This window comes from Drosophila melanogaster, chromosome 3R (assembly GCF_000001215.4).
Source record: "Drosophila melanogaster chromosome 3R".
In the NCBI taxonomy this organism is placed as follows: Eukaryota; Metazoa; Arthropoda; class Insecta; order Diptera; family Drosophilidae; genus Drosophila; species Drosophila melanogaster.
This window is the reverse complement of record NT_033777.3, coordinates 6,520,018-6,539,711: the sequence shown is the minus strand read 5'-3', so window position 1 is coordinate 6,539,711 and position 19,694 is coordinate 6,520,018. Positions and strand designations below refer to the sequence as shown.

At 41.6% G+C, this 19,694-nt stretch overlaps 2 protein-coding genes across 3 annotated transcripts in view, besides 1 other annotated feature; one reads left to right on the top strand and one right to left on the bottom strand.

Annotated features, from left to right (window-relative positions):
• Positions 1-10,543, top strand: part of dpr11 (defective proboscis extension response 11) — a 64,162-nt gene extending 53,619 nt beyond the window's left edge. The window contains exons 5-8 of one of the 2 annotated variants that reach the window (NM_001275391.1): positions 1,245-1,405; positions 6,868-7,076; positions 7,661-7,766; positions 7,929-10,543. In NM_001275391.1, coding sequence (NP_001262320.1) covers positions 1,245-1,405; positions 6,868-7,076; positions 7,661-7,766; positions 7,929-8,044 — 592 coding nt within the window. In that variant the 3' untranslated portion in view covers positions 8,045-10,543. The remainder of the gene's footprint in view (positions 1-1,244; positions 1,406-6,867; positions 7,077-7,660; positions 7,767-7,928) is intronic. The other variant, NM_176409.2, reaches the window with a different exon arrangement.
• Positions 4,815-5,095: a mobile genetic element.
• Positions 10,544-11,037: 494 nt separating the features above from the next.
• CG15185 (uncharacterized protein) lies at positions 11,038-12,204 on the bottom strand. The gene has a single exon (NM_141403.2). It carries the CDS (start codon positions 12,181-12,183, stop codon positions 11,155-11,157), a length of 1,029 nt encoding a protein of 342 aa, NP_649660.1. The 5' UTR covers positions 12,184-12,204; the 3' UTR covers positions 11,038-11,154.
• Positions 12,205-19,694: the final 7,490 nt, after the last annotated feature.

Below are 19,694 nucleotides of genomic sequence, written 5' to 3'. Positions count from 1 at the left end.
TGGAAAGCCACAAAATACGGGCAGGGAAAAAGGAGTTGCTGCAAAATATACGGCAAATAGGGGACAACAAAAAGTAGGAGCCCAGGAAGAGTCGAGGGCGCTGAGAAACTTTAAAATGAAATGAAAATTATAAAGTAACTACAAAATCTTGATAAGACATACAGCGCGGGGTGCACAGTTTAGGTGGGGAGGACAAACGGGACACCGAGGAAATGGCAAAAGTCATAAAATGTCGAGTTTTACGAGTGCAAAACGCAAGGGTCTAATCTGGGTTTAGCATCAAAACTTGTTAGTGGGGTGGAACTGGGCGAGGAGGGTCACACAATAAGCAATGTCAACGCATGTGTGCAGTGGGCGTGGCCATTCGCTGCATTTTAGCCAAATGACGGAAACATTTTTGCACTTTAGGCAAAGTGCAGGGGGCAATTCGGTAGCCTAGAGTCCCGGAGGGGCACACAACTAGGAAGAAGGAACAAAAATATCGCAACAATGACATTAAACGCAACTTATTTTACTACTGACTTCGGCCGCTCCCCGCACAAAAACATTTGCATGCTGCCTGCCCCAAACACGCAACTTTGTTGTCAACTCTTTCCCCCCCAACACTCGCCGTCTCTTTCGCTAGTTGCCGCTTAAATGCCGCAACTAAATAACTTTGAGTGTCTTTTGAGTGGCCATTAGTAGCGGACTTAGCGAGGACTCCGCTAAGTGGCTCTGCCGCCATTGTTCGTTTGCTTAGAATTTATGCTATATGGCGCATGGGTACTTAAAGTCAGTCCAAATGGACTCAGGTTGGCGGCTTCCTGGAGTTTTCAAAAAAATAATAATGGTGTGGCTCAGTTTTCCAGGCTAAGCTTGTGTGGTTTTTCACCTCTGGCCATAAAGGTTTTTAAAAAAAGTAATTATGCCATTTATAAAGTGACGGATTATTTCAATATGACTATCATTGTAGCATAATAACTTGGTTATTTTGTAAGATTATTAAACCTGCATATATTTGAGCTTTAGTGTGAATAAATCAGTTAATAAATCCTATTTACCGGTTTTAAATAAGTATTCAATGAATCTTGCCTAAGACACACGCAAACTCAGTTAGCAAATAAGCTGTGCCCACGTTCTCATGATTCAAACATGTGCAACAAGTGTGAATATTCAACCACATACATGTATGCTTCTGTGAAACACTGAAATTAAATTAAAACTTATAACTTGCGACTAATTTGAATTTTGCATACCGCTTTCAGGGCCGTCTTCATAGCCGACCAGCGATTCCTGGCCATCAAGCAGCCGGACAAGTACTGGACCCTGCAGATTAAGTACGTCCAGGCCCGGGACGCCGGCTCCTACGAGTGCCAGGTCTCTACGGAGCCCAAAGTCAGCGCCCGTGTCCAGCTGCAAGTTGTGGGTAAGTCAAAACCAAGACCAAGTCCGAGACCAAGACCGTGAACATGAGCACTAAATGCCAGGGCTTATGAATATGAGTTCGCACTTGGACAGTGGAAGTTGGGTTCTGGGTGAGTTGAGCGCATAATTTGCGGGTATCAGGGGGTAAAGGTCAAACGGCAGCATATGCGAAAACTTTTCAGCCCGCTTACAAAAGGCAGAACAGAGCAGAGCCACACATGGGCCGAGATCTTTGCATGTTTCATGCGGCAACTGCATTTCAAATTTCTCACTAAATTGCATTCAAATTGCGGCTGCTGACCATTGGCCATTGAAATGCTCGAAAAACGAGTGCTAAAAAAAAGTAAAGCAGAGCACACAGACGGAACATTTCTTTGGTCAGTCAAGTTTTTTAACGAGAAAACTTTTACGTGCTGGGCTCTGGTTTCGTTTTGGTTTCCCAGACACACAAACACACACACACACCCAAGCACCCGAGCACCGAGTAAAAAGTTAATTAAATTTCATGTTTGCATACCGGAAGAAACAGCATCAGCAGGCCAAATGAACAATGTAAATGTCAGTCGAGGGCATCCGAGGATGTTCTGGGCCCTGTAATTGATATGAAATTTCCCGGCTGTGGCTATGGCTCACATATCTGGCCGGCACAATAACAACCGCATTGCTTGGGGCTATGACACGGAAATCAGTGCGAATATATTTTGGCCACGGCTATTGGGCTTCGGATTCGAATTCGGTTTCAGCAACGGATTTTATCTATGACACGGATGCATTCATTTGAAACGATTCCGGCTGCAACTTCGCCAGCATTGATATGTATGTATACTGATGCCCGTCCTGCGGCTGGAGGTTTGGTTTACGAAAAACAACGTCCTTCGACCAGAATTACACCATCATTTCAAATTCTTTGACAATTTAAGGTCAATTTAGCCCAGCTCAGATGGCAACGAAAAGAAGAACGCCAGGCAGTGAAAGTAAAAAGTCAATTTGCATTTGAAGCCAACAAATTGAATTTCCTTTTATCCAACTAACACTTTGGTTTTATGGAGATCCAGCCCGAGGAGCTTGCTGCCGGCAAAAAAGGACACATCATGCTGAATCGAGGGATGAGCAGGGAAAAATGAGGGCAAGGGCAATAGACTGGATAATGGTGTTGCCAAAAAGTGATTTTCGCATTTCCGGCTCAGCTAATTTGTATGCTAAACACTTGCGCATGTATGCCAAAACCTCATGTGTGCGTGTCCACTGGGAATAATCAGATTCAATTCTTAAAACTGAAATAAAATAGAAAACGTAGAAAATTTACCATGTTAATATGCATTTCAGGTGTACACAACTTGAATTAAAAATTATAGCAAAGTAACTCATTTTGCAATCTTTGTTATACTTTTATCAACCCCTTTTTTTAACATGATTGTTAAAATCTTTTTGGATTTAATTTATTACGAAATTGCACAAGATTGATTTGTTTTGGTGTTACCTTAGAGAAATTGGGAGTGGGCGTAGGGCGTGGCAGCCAACAGGTATCCATCTGGAGCCAAAAATATTCGGCTATCCGAATTTCGTATGCGCGGCCACATTTGCGTTAATGTAACGACAAGTTTAAGCATAAAGGATTTCTATTCATGCCCGGCAGGGATTCGACGATCCGTCTCTTTCTCGCACCGCCTCGCCGTCTCTTTCTGCATAACCATTATTTGCAGTCGTTTGGCCTTCATCCATGGCCATTTCCATTTCCCCGTGCTCCGTGGTCCGTGGACCAATCGCCCCTTGTTTGTTTGAAGTTGAATTTGGGTGTGCGTGGTCCTTCCGGTTCCTTTGCTCCTTTTCTCCCAATTCGCCTAGCCATAACCATTATCGGCAGCACCTATTCTCCACCGCCCTTGACCACCCCTTTGCAGTTTTTTCCTGCCAGCTTTTCCCACCCGTTCTCCTCCCACTCTACTTTTGGTGTCGCCCTGCTTGGTTGATTTTGTGCCTTTGCCATGTAATTTGTATTTATTGCATCGTTTTGTCTGTGCAAACTCCCTTTGCATGTTGTCGATTTTCGCACCATCCACCCACCACCCACTTTCCACCGCCCACAAGCATCCTAAACCACGCAAAATCACCCGCGTTGACCCACCACCACCCGTTGGCGCTGAATGAATTCGATTCCGAGTCTTTGGCAATGGATTTTATGTTGAGGCTTTGGCCTTTGGCTGCTTGATTTCTGGGCCATATTCGGATGCAGAGCGAGAGCTGGAGTAATAGGCTCGTAGTTTTCGGTCAATTTGTTATGTTAACAGCGATGAGTAGGTGGGTGGGGGGCGTGGGGGGGTTGGGGGTAGAGATCCGTATTTGCTTTGTTGCTGGTTAAAATGTCAGCTTCTTTGGTTTTGGTTCATTTACTCGAGTTTCTAGGTCACCCAAATGGGCACAATGGAGCCAAATCGTTGTTAATGTCCCGAAAAACATCAAGTCTGCTTAGCTGCAAACTTATGTAATAATCTTTTAAACTTTTACCCGGGCAACTCTGCTGATTTATTCTTATGATCCGAATCCATGGGAGGGCTTTTCGCGCCTGAACGGGAAAAGAAAACCATTCGCAACCACGGTGACTCGCACACATGAATGCCAAATGAATGAATGAATATATTTTTTTTCTGCATCATTGAACGACAAACTAGATTTGGTTTTATGAGATTCGCTTTCTGTTCTGTTCTGTTCTGTTCTGTTCTGTTCAGCTCAGATCATCTCATCTCTTCTCCGGGGCTGAGCTTTTCATTCCCCGTCTCATTTCGAATTCATTCTCGGATGGCTTGGTCTTATTTAATTTGCTGCTAATCTTGTATGGCCAAAGCCAATTTTGGGGTTTTCTTTTGGTTTTATTATTTTCTTTTTTTTGGGGGGGGGGGGGGGTGCGCACTTTATCTCGCCATCAAAAGTGACAATTTTCCTGTGATGTTTGCGCACCGCCTCTCGACTAATTTGCCTAAAAGCATTTCGCCATAAACTCAATTAATTTAAGTTGCTGCAATTCGCTTGACACTCTTAACCAATTCCCTTCCCTTCGCTCTCCGCATGCCCTTTGTGCTTGGAGAATTAGCCGAAATGTGGTCAAAGTTTTCTGGTTTCTGTTTCTGCGGCTCTCATTCAGCTTCTTTTCTTTTAAAAATATTTCCAAGCACTAACCATAATAGTTCCGAGTCAATGTTGTCATTGAAATTAATTTGAAAATGTCTCCTACCAGTACTCTATTGTGGCTTTGTTTGTGGAGTTTAAATTACATAGTTGCGATTAATATCGGTAAAATTCCACGAGTAAATTAGTTTCCACAACATTAAAACGATTTTGTGAAAGAAATTTATTTAATGTGAATTACACACATATATTTTTATTGGTAATAATCAATAATGGTGTTACTATTTAAGAGAGAAAGCTGTAGTCGAGTTTCTCAACTATTACATACCCCTTACTCAGCCATTGCAAAGTAGATGGCATAATGCCAATAAGAAGGAAATGAAATCCTTTTGAAGACTGGGTGAGTGTATTTGGAATATCTGAAGAAAGTTTAAAGACTAACAATAACTTATATTACAATGACTAATAATATATTATATAATACAATTTGTAGATTCAAACTCTCGACGTTCATGGGGACAGAAGGACGGACATGGCGAGATCTCGCTAATGATCCTGATCATGAGTAGAAATAAAACTCAGTTTGAAATGAATCCAAAGACATTAGAATAACCTAATTTTACTATTGGTTTTCCATCTCTTTGGTTTATCTCTTCTATAAATTACGATCGCGCATCGGAAATGGTCTTCATTCCAAAATTTGTAACACGACTACTCCTCCTAATGTCAAGTTGAAAAATGTCAGTTCGACGCCGATATTTTATAAACATCTTTAAAAAAAAAATCTTAATTTGTATAGCTTAAATAGACAATAACGAATTCTTTAGCTGTCCAACGAACGACCAATTTAATATGTAAATGGCTTTAGTGTAGCACTCATGTTCAATACAACACAATTGTAACGAGAGGGTTGCTGTCCAGGAATAATTTAAGCATAAACCGATAGTTGTAATCAATAGCTTATCGGTATTATATCGATACATAAACAAGAGAAGAATTTCAAAAGGCGCGCAAAAAGAAGCCCACGTGAAGTTTGTGAAAGCAATTGTTAATTTTGGGTTATTTTATAATTTTACTCTCTTAGCCAACAATAAACACTCCACCACTCGCAAAAGCCAGCCATCTTTGCATTTTACACAATTGATTACAGAAATTTTTATTTATTTTTTTTCATTTTTACTATAAAACTATTTCATTTTCCATTCCATTTTCCATTTCATTTTCCGAGTGTTAATTTACATCTTTTGTAATTACCAGCCTTTGTTATCCGATTTTGCCAGGGTACCACAGAAATACATAGTTGCACTTCGTTGTACTTGTGAAAATGAATTTTAAACTGCTGCTTTTACATCTCCGAGACTTAATTAGAGCCATGTGACAGTCGCAATTTGCTGACTGGAATATTATTCCCTCACCGGCGGAGATAAAAAGTTGCGTGGGTGATAAAGTGGAACGGTTGCTAATAATATTGCACTTGCTGCTGCTTCAGCTGCCGCACTTCGTATACTGTTAGTCCATTTTTTGCATATGTATTTTTTGCTGCTGTGTCGCGAATCTCCAGTCAAGCAGCTGGAAAACAAACATGCAACAACATGACGATTTTGACAAGCTGACACAATTTGGTGTCAAACCAAAACGTGGCGCGTGCTCCCCAACTACAGTACGTACTGGTACTACACTGCCATGCAGGAGCCCACAGATACAGATACTCTGGGGCATAGTCGGGCATTTTGTGTAAATTCTCGGCGCACTCATTTTGCACATTTTTGTGTAACAGCAGTGAAAACTCGGCGTATACGTGATTTTGTCAAATTTCAAAGCTCACGTCGCTCCACGCTGCCCTAGCAATGAAGACGCCCAGTTTTCCCGCTTTTCCAGGGTGCCGAGGGGATGGTGACGCCGCGGGGCGGCGGAAGGTCGTGTGAAAATGTATGCGCCAACATTTCCAACTTTTTCGTTTGTGTGTGTGCTCTCCCTATTCACCGTCTTTTTTGCTGATTTTCTTCAATTTTTGTTTGACACAACTCTTAGTTTGTTATGCATGTGCGTGTCTGTTGGCCAAAAAATCACCCGGGTGCCCTGAACTGGAGCAGTCTGTAAGGGTAGGGGGGGGGGGGGGGAGAATGGGCGTAGTTCAAGCTGGAATCAGTAAGTGAAAAATTGAAAAGTGGATTTTCTTTGGAGGCGGAGTGTCGCCCTGCCACAGCCAGATTTACGTGTGCGACGTGACTCGTAGCTGTTAATTCAATAGATTAGCGAAATGACACAATTTCAGAGCGCCGAATTTGCCACTTCCACTTATCCGCACTGTTCTTCTACACTCTTCCCCGCATGCCGCAGTTCCTCGCACGGAGATCCTAGGAGAGCCGGACCGCTACGTGAAGGCGGGCAGCAACGTGGTGCTCCGCTGTATCGTGCGCGGAGCCTTGGAGCCGCCCACGTTCATCATGTGGTACCACGGCGCCGAGCAGCTGGCGGCCGACTCCCGGCGCCACCGCACGCAACTGGATCCCAACCTGCCGGAGGCCTCCGGCGAAGGACAGAGCACGGTAAGTGCACAGTGGATACTTATTTGTTATTTACTTGTGTAGACCATAACATTTTTGAGATCCTAATTAATAGCATCAAACTAAACTAATAACTTTATGCCATTATGATAAATTTATCACTTTAAAAATAGAGTATCCTTGAAATTATTCACTTACCGAGAAATTTTATTGATGTAAATTATTTAATTTCCGTATCACTATGGTAATGAAATTAAAACTTATGCCATCCGTAGCTCAAAGCATCTTCCACTTGGCCAGGTCCAAAAGATTCCCTTGTTAATTTTAATTTAATTACACTCAACTTCGAATGGATTCTTGGCTGCCGTTGGCAAGCGAGAAATATTATAATATTGTTACGCAAAGTTTCAGTTGTGTCGCATTTCTCCTAATTGCCTGGCCATAACTTTCTTTCCCTGCCGCGGGGCAAAACGTCAGTTCCGGCACATGGCCGATATTTGGAGTACGTGTGCCCATGTCCGAGTGAAAACTGCCTGTGTTTATCTTTTTCTCTTCCGAACTTTTCCTTGGCTCTTAAAATATAGTACGTAACTCAGTGGGCCTGTGCTGTTTTTTCTCTCCTCCAGATTGGCTCATTAATCATCGAGTCGGCCAAGAAGCGCGATACAGGCAATTACACATGTAGCCCGTCGAATAGCCCCAGTGCGACCGTAACGCTGAACATAATAAATGGTGAGTTGCAGTCCAGGCATTTGCTCGCAAAAAACTTCCAATAGAAGCAAAGTATAGATATTAAAGTCGTACTGCATTGCTATACAAAGTTTTCCAAAATATTATCAGAATGCCTTAATGTTAGTGTCAGTGTGTGATTGCTCCCTCTAATTGTTTTCCCAGGCGAATCGTCGGCCTCGGCGGTAACATCCTCGGCAGCCACCACCCGGGCCTACGCCCTCAGCATCCTGGCGCTCCTGCTTAGCGTCATCCTCATCGGAGTGGGCCACCGCACATGACATGTCAATGCCAGCAAGCCAAACTGAATGGCCGGAGCGAAAGCAGCTACTAGACAGTGAGAAGATGGGGGAATCCCAACACTCTGCCAACGTAAAAAGTAAAAACCAAATACATTCGATAGGCCCAAATAGCAAAAGCGAGAAGAAAGGAGAGATTTAACGTAATAACCGAGTGCATGTTGTAAGCTAGTTGATTTTATCCACTAACTCTATTAACCAATACATATAGAGGATGAGTCCGTATCCCAGACAGTTTTGAAAATCCCGAGCCCCAGTTAATCGTAAGTTCTATCGGCTCTAAGCGAACTAGTTAGTAAGCCCCTAGTCTTAGGCTGACTCCTAACTGAATTTGTTACGTAGTTACGTTTGGGTTTTTCTGTTCAGTTCGTTTCGGATCGGTATTGTTTGGTTGCGGGAATGGCGGGGCCTATGTTTTGTGGAAAATACCGAGTAAGTTTGCATAAATGAATAACAGTAAATATTTATGCAGTCCGATGTGAAACTGCATCGATATCCTGAAACCATTCGGACCGCATGGGCGAGCCGGTCAGGAAGGGGAATCGGGATCTGGGAAATTCCTGCCATCAAACGAATGCCATTTTGGAAAAATGCTACTCGAATTCATTTGCATGGCAATTTGAGTCTGGAACAACATTTGCTGTCTCCTTTCTATGCGGCGACATGCTGAACTTTTCAATTAGCCATATCTCCCGCACTTCTCGCACAGTTTTCGTCCACCACCTCCTCGTTCTCTCTCTCTCTCTCTCTTTCTCTCTCACTCACACACGGATGCCGGACAGTTTTGAATATTTATTATTTTTAGCAAATACTAGACTCTGGCCGGTGACCTCGTTTCTGGTCAGGGGAAATAAAACTTCTTACGCCAATAAATTTGAAAAATTGAATAGGCCGTCCCAGGGATCGGAGAAGTTCTGAATGATTTCCAAGGAGTATATTCAGCATTATCTTTGGCAAACATAGCACCCACATATTCGGAGTCCGATGTGGTATGTGCCACATCGCAAACATTTGCATAGCCAATTTATGGAACTCTATTTTATGTGCTCTTATCTCACGAACAAGCTCGAAACATGCGGGAAAACCCAAAATTCATAAAGTAAATATTGCGTAAGAACAAAAAATTATAGCAAATACACTCATTGATCGGAATGGACGAAAGCAAAAACAATTTAATTGATAACGAAAGTAAATTTATTGAATTCAGCGGACTGAATCGCGAACTGTATATAACTCTATTGCGAAATCGTTCAGCAAAATGTAAATTAATTGAATATACAAATAATATAAATGGCAGAATCCAACCAGAGACGTATTCCAAACACTAATGAATTGCATTTAAACGATACAAATAAATACATAAAATAAATAAATAAACAAATAGCGGCAGGAGACAAAGGCGCAAGGCGGCCAAAGAAATAAATAAAACGAATCAAACGGACAAAATGTAAACATCGTGTGCATCGCCAACCCGCAGGCTCGGCTCGTATTTATTTATCCACTTAACGTCCTTTTTAATTACACGCACTCCCCCGATCCACGGCAAATCCCATAAAAATCGTCTGAAATTAATTAAAGTTGTCTCTGCTCGTGAATTTGTGTGTACGTAGAAATTGAGGCTGCAGCGTCAACTTAATTGCAATTAGGTGCAGGCCCACTCCCACTCAATCAATGCCCTCAAAGCGGCATTAATTATGTGTGCGATTGTCCCAAGGCGTCGGCTGTCACACCCTGCGTATACTGGATGCGCCCGTCTTTGAGCGCTTAACAAATTGATCCCGGGCCAAGTTAACCGCAAGCAGCTGTGAGCCAACGCAAACACGCTTCGCAGACAGACGGGCGAGAAAAAGCCACGGAAATAAATTTCTGTGGTCAATATTACAGCAGGGGCGGGCTTTTCTTTTTACGGGTGTGGACAATTAACACATTCCGGCTTGCATGCATCAAATGTTCGCGGTCTGCGGCTAACCACCTTTCAGCCACCCACCCCACAGCAGCGCCCAACCCTGACACTTATGTTCAGCCTTTTAATTTCCCGCCAAAAAGCCACCAACAGCCGGTTGGACACCCCATTTAAGTGAATGTTGAACAATGACAGTTTGTTAGACCTAAGCGGCGTACATATATGACCATAGGCAAGTACGATACAAATCGAAATCAAAATACATTTCTAAGCTCTTAAGTGTTTTTCATCAACTCGATTAACGTGTAGACGCCATTCGTGTAATTATCAACACCCGACTAATTGTAAATAAATCGCATTAAACGCAAAAGTCCCAAATTCGCAGAGGTGTGGACGTTACCTTTTAAAGACAGACACTCGAACACACGTGTACTCATGATATAGCAAAGTTTAATGTTAAGTACCGACTAATAACGAAAATACTTACATACACATATACATATGTAAACGAAACTAAGAACTATGTGAACTTTAACTGACAAATTTATTGCATTACATACAATAAAATAATACAATTGAATAACTTAAAGAAGTCTTTTCATTGGAGTTTAAGAAAAAAAAAGTCCAACACTTATGGTAAGTACAAATTTAAAAAAAAATTATTCATTTATTTATTTATTTAATCATAAGCAAGATTTATTATACATCTGGTACATACAGCAATGTGCAAAATAGTTAAAATTTTTATATGCAAACCACATTTTAAAGCATTCATTTAGTTATCTGAAAATCTAAGCTTAAAATGCCTTTTTTTTTAAGCCACAGAATTATTTATCATTACTAGTTTTTTTCCCATACATCTTAAAAATAAAACATTTCAAAATTCACTGACGGGACAGTTTTTGATTTTCTCTTCTTATCTTTAAAACCTTATATGATTAATAAAAAATAATCACATAGTGTTCATTATAGGAACCCATTTCTGATAACAACATGTTAAAACAAAGCCTGTATATTTTAATTTTAAAAAATTGACAGACACCTTAAAAGTTACAAGGACAACCGTTATTTTATCACTTATATTCAGTTTTCTGGTTATTCTTGTGTTACCTTCCCAAATGCTCAAACTAGCCACACATGATGATATGATGAAAATATGAAATTGATTCGATGCGATGCCGGGGAACTATTAGTTTGGAATTTGGTTCACCACGGAAAGAACGGGGCAGGTCTTTTTGATAATGATACGACGGAGGTGGTCGTTGATGGCAAATCCGCGAATGACGTTATTGAGCATTATGCCTAACACCTCGCCTGTGCTGTCATCGGTCATGGTCTGAGGAACGAAGTGGTTCACGGCATATGCCATTACAACGGCCGACTTCCTGTCCATGACAATGGCGGCCACCAGGCGACCGATGCTCTGCGGTCTGCTCTGGGGAGTTTCCCCATCGGTCATGAATTCCTTGGCCAAGGCGAGACCCTTGGCAACAAAAGCAATCGTGTCGTCGTGCACATAAGCGGGGGCCTCTAAATAGGCGGCCGCCGAATGCAGCAGGATGCAGGACACCTCCTCCATTTCGGCCCAGAAGACGTTTCGTGAGGTTTTGAAGTGACGAGGACAATGGTCGGCATGCAAGCTGGGGATCGATGGCGGCGAGTATGCCTGGAAGACGAAGTCATGGCTGTGATAACAGATTACGCCTGTCACATCGGTCACTTCTCCAGGTGAATGGCTAATAGTATCAGACGCGATCGTCTTGTAGGTTACATTGTTTGCATTCAAGTTATCTCCCTGCTCTGCAAAGAATCCCGAATCTGGAAACGTGAAATTTGGACCGTGAATGTAGACCATAAGTTTTTCTGGTTGAAAGAGCTCGGTATTCTGGATTAGGGCCGAAACGTCTACATCGTAAGTGACATTTTTTTTCCTCGAATCGTGGTCTACGACCTCGTTTAAATTCTCTTCTGGAGTCATTTCATTCTCGCTATCCGAGATTTCGTAAATTATAGGAGTGTCCATTACTTCCTCTAAAGCTCCGTAGTCTTTGACGTCGGCTAGAATCTCTTCTGGGGTCACGTCCTCTTCGCTTTGCCAGACGTCATCATAGATTGGGGCAGGATCCTCCCCGAAATTAATTTCATTGTCGTAAATAAGTAACAATTCATCTTCAGCATGCGCAATAAAGACTTGGTCACAAACAATGTGGGTATCCATTGTATAAGCTATTTATAGTATTAATTATCTTATTGTCAAAAAAAAACTTTCTTCCGAAACGTGCTATAGCCAGGGATGGAGATACCCACTTATCGATAAAACTATTTTTCTGGGTGAATGGCGATATTGGGGATTAGTTATATAATTTAATTTGTAAAGTTAGAAAAAACAAATATTGCGTTTTTCATACACTGTTAAATATGTGATTCCTTGGAAATTTAACAGCGATTGTTATCATTTTTACAAGCCTGCTACACGAAGTTATAAACACGGCCATATTGTTTACGAAAGAACTAGTTTCTTAAGAGTTTTCTCCACATCTCAATTTTATAAGATGACAACACTGCTTAATCGATTTTAAAAGCAGAGGTGATGAATAGCAAATTGACCAAATATGAGATTTAACAATCATCAATTTAACGCAATAGTGCAACAATCATCTGAGTGGTAGAAATATTTTAAGCTTGGTGTTTGAAAAACGAATAATGAAATGTTAAAACATTAGTGTCGGAATGTGAATGGAACCAGTTTTGGGTGTATTTACAACGGAAATATAAAATTAAGCCATCCGAGCCAACGGGGTGGACAATGGAGTCAACAGTCGGGTCAAGGTCGACTCGTTGTCTAATTCCAGGCGAGGCAACAAGGACAAACGTGACTGAAAGGATTGAGGGTTTGATCCGGCCATTTTCCATTAGGACAGCCGACGTCCTGCAATTGTTGTCGACCGCATTGTGTCTGGCAAATAAATTAAAACGGGGAACATCGAGAGATTTACAATAATAGTAGCCCAGAACATTAATAAAACGGATAAAGTTCGTAATCTGTTGGCATGCATGTATGTATATTAGGAAACGTAATAGAAACAAAATATATGTAGTTCGTTCTTCTGGAACTATAGCATTCATTTTCATTTATTGATTATTTTCCAGTGAAATTTAATTTACTGTAAGTTACTTGAACGTTACTTGAGAGATTCAGAGATCCTTGAACATATTTTAATTACATATGCGGGACTCGAACTTGTCCTAAAAATCCTAATGGAGTTATGTGGCGTTTCTTCGCGCCATTCTCGTACTTGGAGGGGTTTAAGTTATACGAGTGTAACAAACATCCTGCGGTCAAGTCGCCATAGGAATGTCAAAAGAAGAACTCTATACTTTGCAGACTGCCGATTCTTGTGCGAGGCGGAGAGTAGTGGTTGTGTAGAGTTCACAAAAAAAATTAACAAGTGAAGGGGGATATGATTAAAAAAAGTTTGTAAAGCCCAATCATTGCATCAAATTTTTATTAACGAAACTATTTGCTTTAAGATTATTTTTTGCCATTTAACACAGTCTTGGCTTATATTAGTTTACCATTTTGAGAGAGTTCTTCGTATCTAAATCTGATAATTTGAATAAGCTTCTCCAAACTTGCTTTGACCTGCGGCCCTAAAAGAATCCTCATAACGAATGCCTGGCAAGGATTTGTCTCAACTTTCGAACGCAGCTTTCGAATGCAAATTTAATGCAGCAGCCAACGCTGCGAAGCCGCATAATTCTCGAAAGGGGGACTAATGAGGGCTTATTCAACGGGGGGCGTGGCAGGCAAAGGAAGTGCCTGCAGGCTGACCAGGCTCATCTGTAGCTTTTGCTTTTGCTTGGCTCGTAACAGGGTCAAACTGTAAGTAGGAAATGCAAAGGGCATTCACATTTTGATTTCATTATTGCCATTTTCTGGGCTGCATATTCAGACTGACTTCCGAGTGCAACGTCACCGCCTTAAGGATGGGTTTCACCTGCTTTTCCTCTAATAAGTGAGAGTCTGAATGCGACGAAGTGGGGTGGTGTGTGCGTGTGTGGGTGTACCCATTGTATATGCTCTTCTCACAAGGTGAGCCATTGAAAGGAGCCAGGATCAAGGAGCACAGGATGGTGGCTAATGCCAAAGAGCCTCTGCTTCGAGCAGCCGTACACACACACACACACACACACACACACACTTGTGCACTACAAAGATTCCTTTCAATTTGGGGGCGGAAAAGTTTTCGGGGCTTTCGGAATCAAAGCCAAGCCGAGCGGTTTGAATAGGATTTGTGATTGCAAAGGACCATGTCTAAACGCGATTTTATTACCGAAAAGGATGCATTCGCATCGGGATGTATTCCTTCGGCACCGCAGCGCTGTTGGTCATTTGCCAAAGTTTTGCAAGGTACTTTCGGTGCCCTTCAGGTGTTCTTGGGCTTAACATAGATTTTTTCAACGGATTTTTAAGAGGAATATAATTTTAGGCATTTATCTTATCATGTTTTTCCAGATTTAATCAATTACAACAAAAAAAACACATTTGAATTACAGTATACTCCATATTTTAATAGAAACATTTTTACCAAGTGGAATAATATTTAAATTTCATTTCTGACAAACAATTGGTGAAGCTTTTTGCACGATAAATATAAGCGGAATATATCAGAATATTAATAAATTTATATAAGTATTAGGAATAAAGATAAACATGCTTTCATATTGGCTTTGATTTATATCAAACAAATAAAAACAATAAAATTAGCCCGTTTGTGTTAAAACGCTTCTAAGACGACTAAACCGTTTTAAAACGAATTCCCACCATAAATCATTGGCCCAAACTTTACCCGAAACATTACCAACTGCTGCAAACATATTTCCCGAAATTATGCAGAAAGAAAAGGTCGTTTCCGGTGGCCGAAAAGGCAGAGAAAGTGGAAAAGTGGAAAAACGGAAGCATGCAGGACATGAGTAAACAAGGGCCGGCCAAGGCCGCTGGCCCAAAATTTATAAATTTCCGTTGAAAATGAAGTTTCAGAAGTTCTGCATCAATGGATTAATTTTACAGCAAAAGAACCCCAGAACCAAACCAAGTTGAACCCAAAACGGTAGCCGAAAATGGTGACACCGGACATGAAATAATTTCAATTTTTGGTCATTTCCCCAGCCGAAAAAGAAAGGAGCAGTTCCACCGAGAAATGAGTGAATTTAAATGTTTAATAAACTTTCGCCAACTACGCACACAAATGGCTGGGAATCTTCGCCACAGTTTTCCACCATCACCAGCCCCATACGCTTTTCTCTCCCCATTTCCCACCAAGCCGCAAACTGCGAAAATGGCGAAAAGGCGTCGCCGTCATTGCTTTACACTTTTCTTCTAGCACTTTTCATTCATTTAATTTTCCCGGTCACTTTTTTTTTTTTTGTATGTAGCCGCTTTTCCCCTTAGCAGATGGCACTTGGGTATTTAACGTTCGCTAATGCCTCCAGCCGCTGCCGCTGATGCCACCGCCTCCGTTGCGGTGCAAATGGGGCGTGGCATCGTCCTGGCCAGGCCAAAACCAAGGCGACAGTTGGCGGCCGTTTCCTAATTACAAATCACTGGCGGTTCCCACAGCGACGCCGAGGGAAAATGCTGGGGAAAATAAGAAAAAGAAATTACATTCTTTGCAGCAGCAGCAGCAGCAGCAAGTTCCCCTGTTTTGTTGCTGCTTTCTTTTCGGACTTTCTGGGTCAACAATTATGCAAAATACTGTTATTTTAGGAGCAGACCGTCGCATTTATCTGTCCCTTTTCTGGTTGGGACTTGCGGCCTTAAACAAAGCGCTACCTAAAAAAAAGCGGGGGTTTCGGGTTGGAAAATGTGGCGCATCCGTTTTATAATTAGTTAGGGACCCCCCGCAGAAAACGGGGGAAATTGCTAGAGGGAATCCGGGAGTGAAACAGCTTTTAAGCGCGAATTAAAGATTTAATTGCTTGAAATTTGGCTAAGTGTGTTGCGCGATTATTGGTGTTTCTTCTCGGCCATTTTAGCCATCGCCCATTTCAGTTTGAGTGATGTAATTGTTTTTGTATTTAAACTCCTGCAATTAGCCAAATGTTCATTTAAGATTAGAATGGCACCCAAAGGGTCAAGAAGTTACCAAGAATATTTGCACATATATAAAGAAATTAAGGGAACTCAAATGTATTTTTTTACAAGCAATCAGCGATTTTATGTCAATTTTTTCTTACTAACGTTCATCGTTGCAAGCTGCACAAGTCAGCCTTTTTTTTATCTTTTTTATGCATAATAGTAGAATGCATCTGAAAGCAAAAGCTATCACTAATATAACGTCAACAACACCAATCCAACTAAAATTGTAAAACTTCTTTGTAAAACTGTTTGATGACATTTTTAAAATGTCTTAAAACTTATTGATTTTTTTTGTAAAAAAGGAACTAGCTAAGTAAGGAGGAACTGCAGTTGACTGTACTCCTTTGTTTTATATTATATGATTTAGATATAAAATCTAAAACACATTACTTAAAATTATAAGATAATTTAGTCGTAGAATGTTTTCCACGATTCTCTCTCTGTATCCCATCACATGATCCCTCCAATCATGGTGCTCTTATCCTTGTGGCTCCTTGTGGCTTATGTGGCTGAGTCTGTGTGCCCAGCGATAGTTTAATAGTTTCGTATTTTTCACACGTTCCACTTCGGTCTGCCTCAGCTCGCATCGAAAACGGTTGGGCTGATGTCTTCGGCCTCTGGGCAATGGGCAAAAGTGGAAGTGACATCATTAACTTTTCCTGCCGATGCCGACCACCGACCATGGGCATGTCTCTCCACGCCTCCTACTTGACGTCTGAAAAGTTAGCAACTGACCCAAACAGCAGTGGGCCTCATCTATGCATCCCACAGATTGTCGGCCCGCCTTTCGGCGCTCAAGTTATTTTGTTTTTGCTCGAATTTTCCTGGCGGTGTGCAGTCTGCAGATTCTGGACTCAAGGAGGTGGTCCTAGCTCTGCCGCTGGGTCCTTATTGATTTGTATATTGAAACTTCATTACAAGTTGAGTGCAGTTCGCTCGTAGTTTATTTCCAACTTTTTTCGTTGGCCAGCTAAAGTTGTTCGGTTTATTTACTCTAGTTTTGTTCTGATTTTTTAATGGGGTCATGGGTTTAGTTTACTTATAGCCATTTGTTGCATGGCCTGAGCTGCACTTGGACCAAAAATGAACGAAAATTCGCTTAGAATCCAGTTCGATTAAAGCTCCGTGGCTGGGAAAATGTGCTCGATCCTGTTGTGGCCCGCATACCCAGCCAAGAATAGTTGATTTTGAACTTGTACGCCACGAAACAACCGCCGACTGTCATGTGGACCTGACACACTTGTCGAGGGCGAAGTAATAGATGGGCGCAGGGCGTTGGGCGGGTGGCACGACTTAAGCACAGGGCCACAATAATGATGAATGCGCACAAAAAGGCCAGCAAGCGGGTCGAGTCGACCTCATCTCAAAGCCAGCCCAGAGCCTCCTACCCATCACCAGGCTCAACCCAGCTTGCAGTAACAAGGGACAGTGGGTTGAAAACTTGAAAAGTAAAAAAAAAAAAAAAAACAAACAAGAACTTGCTTAGAATGCGCTAATCATAACATACATAATACATAACATACATAAGACATAATAAATATAAAATATTATATTATATTAAATTAGACATTTACTTTAAATTTTTAATATTATAACAGATAACAATTAGTTCTTTCAGATAGAAGACAAAATTTAATAATGTCTAAAACTACATTAATATAGCTTATGTTATAATAAAATGGAATTAGAGTGTCTTACATCTTCCGCTTGTCAAATATTGTATAAGATCTCTTGCCTCAAACGCTAACCATCCTAAACAAAAATTCTGGCACATGGCTTAAAGTTGGTCCCTTTCGAGCCCCATTTCCGCGTTGCCAAGGATATTTTTACATTCTTCTTAAAGTTTCCCTTTAACACCACTTTATTTGAGACATTTTTATGCCATCTGATCCCACATAAGCCCACATTAGCTGCAGCCCATTCGCAGTCTGAGTCGCAGCCCCGGCAATTCCAATTGTTGTAATGCACTCAAGGGGTCGTCGTTGCCGCTGCATGATTACACGAGCCGCTCCTGGCAACCACGCCCCTCCTCGGCCGCCGCCTTCGACCCTAGGTCACCACCCACCAGCTGGAACACCCTTATGCCACACATGACCGTGCTCGACTCCCGTGCGTTGGCATCCCAGTGAGCCGCTGCTGCTGCTGCTCAGTTTGCTGGCATTCTGCTACTTATTTTTGTTTTGTCCCAAGGCGCTGCATTCCATGGGGCCGTGGGAAGGGGGGCGTGGCTTAGACGACGCCTAATCTTACATCGCTGCATATCGAGGTTAAAACTTGACAATAGTTCAACTCGACTCGGCTGCCGCTCACCCGTGTCTTTGTTGTCTTTAGACGTTTTTAGCCGGGCCCCGTTCAGGGGTTACGTATACGCAGCGTTAACTTGTCAGCTTCTGTGCAGTGTGCTCTCCATACTAGGATGATTCGGGTGGACCACCAGGATGCTTTTGAAGCTATTGAAAAGGTTGACAATCAAAAATTTAGGTTTTTGTATGACGATAGATTCAACAGAATAGAATAGGACCCAATGTTTTCGTACATTGATAACTATAGTTCTAGGCACTTCTAAGAATTTATTTAGGGGAAGTGATTGTAAATATCTAAAGAAATGTTCAATTATCTCAAAAAATAATCGTATTTCTTTTTTTCAAGTTCTGAAATTGGTAACAACTGCACGGATTTCTGGTATGTCCTTAAAATAGAATCACCCTCGTGCACACCCCTCGGTTATCCTAATCCGTATCCCTGTTGCTTGCTTAGCTCGTGACCCAAATTATTTGCACAAGCACATAGCATCGGAGATGGAGACTCCCTCGATTTTCGGGGTGTCTTTGCAATTGCAAGTGTCTTCAAGTTGCACACAGATTTTCGAGGTTAATGCGTGCGAAACTTTGAAATTAGTAAATTTCCGTTCTGGCATTCGTTTGCCAAGTTTTTCGCAGCAGAACCCAGAACCCATGCCAAGCTAGGAGAGGCCAGGCCAGTCCAAGACAACCCAAGCAATCTCTACGTCTTTGCCAATCCCATCCGCCTTGAGTGCAACTAATTTATTTGTACTTTGTGTTACACTGCGTATACGTGATGTTGTTGGCTCCTCTGCCCGCAACAACAAAGAAACTACAAGTATCAACTTACAGCAGACCGAAGACGACAACAACACTTGTTTAAATTAAACTTTTTGACCCAAATTTATGTTTCGAGTTGATATGCATTTTCTTGTCCCCTGGCTTCTGCTGTGGTAATATTCTAAAAAGCAAAACATACGTGACAGTATTCTCTAATTTTGCAACACAAACCAAATGAGTTACTTTTGAGTTTCGAGAACTTGAAAACAAAAAGGGTGGAAGTCGTTGCCAATCCTTGTTTCAATTTAATGAGATTTTTGTAAGGCTAAAGGAGCCTCCACGGCAACCAAACTAAAAATATATTTGCAAACCGAGATCAATATATATTTAGTTCGGCTTCTTATTCACGACATCAATTAATTATTGATGAAGGCCAATAGTTATCAAAGTCGAAATTGCCTCATTTAAGCCCTCTTCATTGGGTTGACTTTTCCGCCCTGATTTCATTATGATTTCCATTAAGCAGAC

Coding starts and splice junctions, on each gene's coding strand:
- CG15185 (NM_141403.2), bottom strand. CDS start 12,183: ATGGATACCCACATTGTTTGTGACCAAGTCTTTATTGCGCATGCTGAA.